At 49.1% G+C, this 9,079-nt stretch overlaps 1 protein-coding gene across 1 annotated transcript; it reads left to right on the plus strand.

Annotated features, from left to right (window-relative positions):
• The first annotated feature begins 5,946 nt into the window (after positions 1-5,946).
• On the plus strand, positions 5,947-8,755 carry LOC128501703 (axin-2-like). The gene is made up of 4 exons (XM_053471272.1): positions 5,947-6,017; positions 7,553-7,945; positions 8,085-8,264; positions 8,542-8,755. The coding sequence occupies exons 1-4, from the start codon at positions 5,947-5,949 to the stop codon at positions 8,753-8,755; spliced, it is 858 nt and encodes a 285-aa protein (XP_053327247.1).
• Positions 8,756-9,079: the final 324 nt, after the last annotated feature.

The raw sequence follows: 9,079 nt of genomic DNA on the forward strand, positions 1-9,079 counted from the left end.
GTTTGTAGCTTCTATTGGGTCAACATAGAATACGATGTAAAGTTATATAATCTTCTGACACCTCAGAGGTCTCTTCTTCAAATGGAATTGCAAGGTGTATTCACCTGATTCCAAGTAGCCTGTAAAAGGCACAGGAAGCGGAGGCAGTTTGGGGACATTTGCTCCTGTATGGCATTAAGGGGCTGAGCGCTCCCCTCCCTCTATGTTAACTTGCTGGATCCCTTTGGGTAAAGAGGCAAAGCCTCCAAAGGGGATATTTGCCCCCCCTCCCCCTATCTGGAGGCTCCAAGGAACGTGACTCAGTGGGAGGGAAAGTTTTAAAGGGCCAGCAGGAGGGACGCAGCCAAAAGCCATCTGTACCTAAAATCCAGGGATGAAGCCACGGAACGCGTTGCCACCAACTCCCTGCGCCCCTGAGATGTGTTCTGGGGATGATGTTACTGGGTCTGGGTGTCCACTGGGGCCACCGGTGGGGCCAGCCTGGCAGCCATTACCTTGTACAGATACAGAGGGGCAGACATAGGCTAAGCCTGCAGCCCACAATATGGTGTCCAGTCCCACCTTTACGGCAGCAGAATATGGCACTGGGTTCCCTGTTACTCCTAGTACGGTGTTCGGTATGGGGTTTATGGCACTGGGTTCCCTGTTACTCCCAGTACGGGGTCCAGTATGGGGTTTGTGGCACTGGGTTCCCTGTTACTCCCAGTATGGTGTCCAGTATGGGGTTTGTGGCACTGGGTTCCCTGTTACTCCCAGTACGGTGTCCAGTATGGGGTTTATGACGCTGGGTTCCCCGTTTACTCCCAGTACGGGGTCCAGTATGGGGTTTGTGGGACTGGGTTCCCTGTTCCTCCCAGTACGTGGTCCAGTATGGGGTTTTTGGCGCTGGGTTCCCTGTTACTCCCAGTAAGGTGTCCAGTATGGGGTTTGTGGTGTTGGGTTCTCTGTTACTCCCAGTACGGGGTCCAGTATGGGGGTTTATGGCACTGGATTAATGTTACTCCCAGTACGGGGTCCAGTATGGGGGTTTATGGCACTGGATTCCTGTTACCTCCAGTATGGGGTCCAGTATGTGGTTTGTGGCACTAGGTTCCTGGTACCCCATTTCATGAATTAATCTGATTGGTTAATTTCTCTCGCAGGGTGTATAAAAAGAGTGACCCCGCCAGCCCCCACCCACGTTAAACTGGATATGCGTTTGCGCCGGCGACCAGCGCCAATGAAAGCGAGGTGTCCAGCAATGCCATGATGGACGATTCTGTGTCAGTGACGATTCCGTAGCGTGTAAGTAGCTGCACATGTATGTTCATCGGGATTCCGTGTCACGGATAAACATACCTTACAGTCACTTTCATTCTAACACAAGGGCGGCTGATGCTTTCATTGCTGAGCGGTGATTGCATTACCCCATTAGCACCACCCCGGGGTAGCTGGTGCATGTCGGGGAACAGCTTTTACCGCTTTTTTGGGTGGGATTACGCAGAATTTGCAATGAGAGCCGTGAATGCCGCACGTGAAATGCGTTCTCTGCGGTCTGCTTCATTTCAGGGCCCCCTTAATGTAATCTTTAATAAGAGATCGCGGCCGTCCATGCACAGGAGCCGCTGCTTTGGTTGTTGTTCTTTTCTGGCGCAGGTACGGGATTCCTTCATATAGAACGGGCAGGAAAAAGCAGCTCCAGCGCGAAATGCAACGGAGCATCAAGGCCAACGGGCAGGTGTCCCTCCCTCACTTCGTTTGGTTTATACGGAGAGTGTGTTGTAGTCCGTGGTTGCCGCACCTGTGCCAGGAACAAGGGCCATGTACCAGAACGTACGGGAACAGCTATAATTTTCTAATGGCTGCAGCCCTGGGGCCAGCGGCAAAGTCCTGGGTTTTGGGAAATTGAGTCTGATGATCATACGTGTGCATGCGGAGGGTACCAGAGACGTGGCGCAGGGGCTGGTGGCTGGGAGAATCTCTACATTTTCAACCTTTACTGATCCCTTGGCCCCCGCGTTAGATTTGGCTTCTGTGGGCCAGGTGGGGCAGTCTTCTGTGTCTGCGGGGCAGTGAAAAATGCTTATGTTATCAGAAATATTATGCTATCCTTGAAATTGCGCCAAAACGTCTAAACCATGCTTCTCTCAAAACTGTGCAAGGTCAAGCATCTGCTTTTCTTGACGTTTTGCCAAGAAGTGTTATCTGCTTGAAATAGACCAATCAGACAACGCTCCGATTTATGTTTGTTGTGTGCCTTGTCTCGATTATGCGCATGATCTGAATAAAATTCGAACATTAATTCAACCAACATTTTGGTGCCCCTTGTGAGGAGGTCCTGACCGGAGACAGGGACGATGGTCCTGAAGGAACCACACCTCAAGAAATCTTTCTAAGGAGAATTTGACCATTAATTTAACCAACATTTTGGTGCCCCGTGTGAGGAGGTCCTGACTGGAGACGGGGACGACGGTCCTGAGGGAACCGCAGCTCAAGAATCTGAATTTGGGATAACATAAGTCCTCCAGCTAAGATTGCTGTAAACCAGAGGCACTTCGCAACAACGTCCCTGAAACCACCAGCATTCTCTTGAAGATTTATCTCTCCAGAAATGTGAGTAGGAATATTATATAAGGATAGAGGTCAAAGTCTGTCAGGGACTACTGAAATAAATAACTGCGTATGTACATCCGATAATGAGAAATACTACGAGGAGTAATGAGACTGATTTAGAGAAATGTAGAGAGTAGTGAGTCGTTATTTTTGTGATAACGAATTGTTAATTGTGATTATAGTAATACTGTTGGGGTCAGTCATAGACTGTTTTATGGTGAATGAGTATCAAAATACCTTAAGAAGAAGAGATCTTATGGTCCAGAGAAGGTTATACCAACCCATGTCCCCAAATCCTGTCTGAATGAATCTGTCTGTGTGAATGACTGTTCAGGAGTCCTTTACGGCGAACGAACAGTAAATAAGGTTGTTGTTAATACGCCCCCCGGCACTTGTGAGAAGCCATCTGTGATCAAGTGTTGGGATTGCAAGTGAACAACTTCGCTGTGAGAGTGATTTTCCTGTCTTTACTGTCTAGGTACGGTATCTTATAAATACCAAGGTCCTTTTGTTTCACTCTGTCAAAAAGTGGTATCTTATAAATACCAAGGTCCTTTTGTTTCACCCTGTCCAGATCTAGTATCTTATAAATACCGAAAGATTTTCTTTTTTTCTGTCTTTCCCAATATTGCGGTGAGATTGTATCATGGGGATATTCAGAGCCGGCCTTAGGTGTTCTGGCGCCCTGTGCGGACTACTCCTCTGGCACCCCCCCTATCCCAAAAAAGAAAGGAATAAAAACTTGTAACAAAACCCCAATCACTATATACTACGCCAAACATTGATGTGGTGTAGGCCTACCACTTCATTGTCTGGCTTAGTAGTAGGGATGCACTGAAACGAATTCTGGACTGAAACCGAAAGTGCAGCATTTACCTGGCCAAAACCGAATATGACCCCCCCCACACCATAAAAAAATCTAACACTTTTATTTAAAGTAAGTAACACACCAAAATAGGACAAAACAATTAAATCATATATATATGATTAACAGCAATCACATTCCTATCATGCCCAGGCATACCCAGATTCTAGGATGTACTCGCAGACTTGGCATGATAGGAATATGATTGCCCTATCTACCGCTTCTCACTCCTTCTCCCTATCTACCCCCTTTCCCCTGTCTCACTCCCTTCTCCCTATCCACCCTCTCCTAACTATCTACCCTTTCCCTCTTTGAAGATCACTTACCTTTCAGGAGTCCTGCGGTGGGGGTGCAAGGCTCTGCCACTGTATGGAACAGTATAGAATGATGGGAGTTATGATGTACTTTTAGAGCATAATTAGATCATGAAAAAGACATTGGAAATGGTACAGCATAACACCCATCACTCTCACACACTTACCAATCCACACATATACCAATCCACACGTATACCAATTGTGACAAACCCTGTAGCATGAGGGCCACACATGTCACTTTTTAGGGGTCCTAAGCACAGTCCTCTAGGGCAATCAGAGTCAGGAACAGCAGCTTTGAACAAAATAGCGCTTTATTTTTAATCGCTCAAACCCCAAAACCAAATCATAAAACGAAAACCTAGCTCCCAATTGGAGCCCTCTCTAAGTAAACTATGCTGGTCCAGACTGACCAGCCTAATCACCCACTATCTCAACCTCCCAGCCAGACCCAGCTACACCAGGCTCTGGAAAACCTCCCCCAGACAGCACACACAATGTCCAGGCAGGTATTGCCTCACTTGGCTCAGGGATTGCCTTCTTCAGGGCCTCTCCTTGCCCTGGGAGCACAGGGAACTTCCTCTTCCCCCAACAGTCTCTCTGAGTATCAGGCTCCAGGGGTTTTTAATGTCCAGCACCTGTGCCTGATGCCGGCCCCATAGGAATCCCGGACCGGATCCTGTGGACTTCTTGCCTCCTGGAAAACCCGGCATGGAATTTCCACAAAATGGGGAAATGGAGCATTGGCCCACCCTGCTCTCCAATTGCTCCACCCCAGGGACCCATTTTTAAGATCTGGATAGCACCTGTACCCAAATGCCACACTAAGCATCTCCCTGGGGTTTACACTGTCACACAATCCACACGCATACCAATCCACACGCATACCAATCCACACCTATACCAATCCACACATATACACTAATCCACACATATATACCAATCCACGCGTATACTAATCCACACGTATACCAATCCACACGTATACCAATCCACACGTATACCAATCCACACGCATACCAATCCACACGCATACCAATCCACACCTATACCAATCCACACGCATACCAATCCACACGCATACCAATCCACACGCATACCAATCCACACGCATACCAATCCACACGCATACCAATCCACACGTATACCAATCCACACATATACACTAATCCACACATATATACCAATCCACACATATACTAATCCACACGTATACCAATCCACACGTATACCAATCCACACGTATACCAATCCACACATATACACTAATCCACACATATATACCAATCCACATTTACCAATCCACACATATACACTAATCCACACATATATACCAATCCACACACATATCAATCCACACACATACCAATCCACACACATACCAATCCACACATATACCAATCCACACATACACTGATCCACACATATACCAATCCACACATACACTAATCCACACATACACCAATCCACACATACACCAATCCACTCTCACTGAATGCTTTCCTACCTTTCCTCTTTTCTCCTTACAGCTCCTTTTCCTTCTCTTCGCTCCTCTTCTTCAGTTCTTCTGTCTTCTTCCGGGTCAGACAGCGGTGGGCGCGGCTTGAACCCTTGAACCCGGCTTAAAATCACTCAAGGGAGCCGGAGGTCTGTTAAAGAACTCCGATACCGCTCCCTTGTGATCCGCGCGGCAACAGCTGCTGTGCGCCGGGGTTTGTTGTCAGATCCCGGCGCACAGCAGCTGTTGCCGCGCGGATCACAAGGGAGCGGTATCGGAGGTCTTTAACAGACCTCCGGCTCCCTTGAGTGATTTTAAGCCGGGTTCAAGGGAGGTTAAAGACCTCCGATACCGCTCCCTTGCGAGCCTGCTCCTCCAGCGGCGGACATTACTGTCCGTCTCTGGAGGGGTGCCGGGTGCCCCCCTGATGAGCGGCACCCAATGCGGACCGCCCCCGCTAGGTACGCTGCTGGCGGCAGCGGTACGCTACGGTGGCGTCGGACCCACCTATAATATCTATAGCGGATTGACACCACCTCCTGCTCCAGATCCAAACTCTGCTTATGAGCAGCAATTAAAAAATGCATTTGTGTCAGGGACACGTAAACTGATAAATGCGTATATCAGTAAACACATGGTAAATCTCTGTACAGCCCCATTGAATGATGTGTTAGAATATGCTAAGCATTCTGAGAAGTGACACAAAGAAAGAGCAGGACATTGTTACCCCTGCTATAGTTCACATAAGGTATTTTCAACTACATGTATTTATAGTGCTCAGTTTAGTCCTTAAGTATATTAAACTGTATAATTTATGATTTGAGAAATTATCAGATCCACGATAAAGTTATATATACAAATCATTGTCCACAACCAACATTTTGGTGCCCGTGTGAAGAGGTCCTGACCGGAGACGGGGAGGACAGTCCTGAAGGAACCACACCTCAAGAAATCTTTCTGGGGAGAATTGGACCATTAATTTAACCAACAGTGAGGGTGATGTGGCAGGGGGCAGTGAGGGTGACGTGGCAGGGGGCAGTGAGGGTGCCGTGGCAGGGGGCATTGAGGGTGATGTGGCAAGGGGCAGCTCGGTGTGTTTAGCGTTGGACAGGAAAGTGACACTTAATGTCTCGTCCGTGGGAGAGCCGCGTGTCTCGGGGCAGTTGTGAGCCTGGTACTGAATGTTTCACGGACTCCGTAACTCTTTTCCCCCCGCTGCCCTCCTTCCATCAGCACTTCTTACCCATCTCTCCCCTTTTCCCTTACGAAAAAATTACTGCAGTTTTTCTGAAGTAAGGCTAGGTTTCCACTTGGGTTTTTGTCCGGCGTTTTTTTCTTGATGAAAAACGCCAGGAAAACTGCCAAGAAAACTGCCACTGCATTTACCTGCGGTTGGCTAGGTTTCCACTTGGGTTTTTGTCCGGCGTTTTTTTCTTGATGAAAAACGCCAGGAAAACTGCCAAGAAAACTGCCACTGCATTTACCTGCGTTTTGGCGTTTTTTCTGCAGTTTTTTCTGGCGTTTTAGCCTTTCTGTGGAAATTGCTTTTTTTGACCTTAGGCAGTTTTTCCAGCCTTTACAAGTTAGAAGTTTCACCCAGCTAAAAGGGATTAGGATAAATGGCAAGTATCTGCCCTCTCCTGATGTCATTTACTTGGTAGACCCTTTTGTCTCTTTTCTGTGGTTTGTAAGGCATGCTTTATTTCGAATGTCTGCTCCTCTGGGAAGATTGGCCCCAAATGATGGTGCAAATTGTTTGCTGTTGCTTTTGGCACGCAGGATCCGGTCGCGTATGTTTGTTTGTAATGGCATGTTTGTTCCAAATGGTGTAAAATTCAATATGAACCAGTCCAGGACTTTGTTTTGTGTGAAACTGTTTGTTTTCAGCCTATTTCTCGTAGGACACACAGATACTGGGTCCATCCTCTGCATTGTAACTGTGGAAAAAACAGTTACAATCACTCAGGAACGCCTAATCATATTATTGATGCACTGAGTGGATGCGTGCAGAGCGCATGTTTTATTCAGTATCCGCCAGATGAATCTGTATTGACTGCATCCCAGCCTCACGGAGACGACGCCCACTCAGCCATAATTCCTCTCCTCTGTGTCCTTTGGCGGGGGGCAGTTTTGGCCACGGGGGTCCGGGTCAAGATTTTGAGGCTTTCGTTTGGTTTCCCCAACAGGAACAAGAAAAGGAAGAACTGGAGACCCCAATGAGCTGCCAGCCCAGCCGGGAGACCTCCGTCCTTCCACGTAAGCCGCTTCCCTCGGTGCCTTCAGGCTCCTGCGAAGACGATCCTCAGGCCATTCTAGACAACCACTTATCGAGGGTCCTGCAGACCCCTGGCTGCCAGTCTCCTGGAATGGGCAAAAAAAACCCTGTCCCCGATCTCCAGACCTGCTGTGGCCACAGAGTCCTAGCTTACCACCAGTGGCCACCGTTAACCCCTGCGCTAAACTTTCCAAGGGCTTCATCACCAAGCAGACCACCAAACATATTCACCACCACTGTATCCACCTTCACCATTCCCTGACCAAGGCCGTGGAGAAGATAGAGGAGGAAGCTGCTTGCCGAGTCCAATGCTATTGCGACGGGTCCGTGGGGTATTGTTGCAAATCCTGGTCGCATTATAGGGCGGTGGAGCATTCTCTCTGGTACCTGGAGAGTACGTGGTAAGTGAACCTAAGGGAATCTGTGGCATGCTGTGGCCTCCGGGGTAAACCGTGGCCCCCGGCGTAAGCCGTGGGTAATGTTATCGCGCAAGGTGTGGAAGAGGCTTATCTATTTACATCGAGTTTTTCCCTGCAGCAGCAGCAGAGCCGGTTCCTTATACAGGAGAAGCTGCAAGATGGATGTAAAGTGTCCCGGCGACCTGGGGCTTGAGGGCACATCTGTAATTTACCATCTCGCTGGCGAGGACCCTCCGCACACGAACTGGCAGCAGATTATGGAGTGTGAGAGCGAGCGGCAGAGCCGGCACAGACAGCACAGGTGAAGTCGCGCAGCGCAGTGTCTGAGCGCAGGTGCTGCAGCCGATTGGGTGCCGGGACCGCCCCGTATCATAGATGCTTGACCACAAACCTTTCGACAGCAGCCATCACGCGTTCCGCACAGAGCGAGGAGGGTCAAATAGTAAAAGATATTCATAAAGCTGCAGAACCGACCCAAAATGTGTCAGAGTGGCCCCCGCTGCGTTGTGTTGCACATCTATTAATACAGAGAATAGTTAATGGACTGTATTTAATGTTCTTTGTGTCCTTCTCTGCAGCAAGAAAGCCGTCGGCTGGGAACAGACCCGAGCCTCGTCCGAGGAGCCCCCAATGCACCATCACCAGTGGGGGGCCGTTAACAGTCACTCCAGGAACATGCAGCTCTCGCACCCGGCTGACCCCCCTTCTGCCACCTCTCCCAGCACCCTGGCCCAGCTGGAGGAAGCGTGTCGGAGGCTCACCGAGGATTCCAAACACCCCAAGCCACGGTAAGGATCAGGAGATCATCCCGGGGTTAAACCCGTCGGGGCCCTCGCGGAGTACAGCTGCACGCTCACAGATTTTAAACGCAAGCTTTGAGTGGGAACTTGCTGACCTGTCTACGTACAGCCAAGTCTGAGTGAGTGAGTGTGCCAGTGTGAGTGTGTGCCAGTGTGTAAGTGAGTGTGTGCCAGTGTGTGTGTGTGCGCATGTGTGAGTGTAATGGTTTGTGTAACAGGGCAGAGCTGCAAGTGATTGGATAAGCCATACTCAGCTTTGTGGGCGTGGTCTGTTTGCGGCATGTTTGGAAAGCGGTACACATACGTGCGGATCGCT

The sequence above is a fragment of the Spea bombifrons genome, chromosome 7, assembly GCF_027358695.1.
Source record: "Spea bombifrons isolate aSpeBom1 chromosome 7, aSpeBom1.2.pri, whole genome shotgun sequence".
Lineage (NCBI taxonomy): Eukaryota > Metazoa > Chordata > Amphibia > Anura > Pelobatidae > Spea > Spea bombifrons.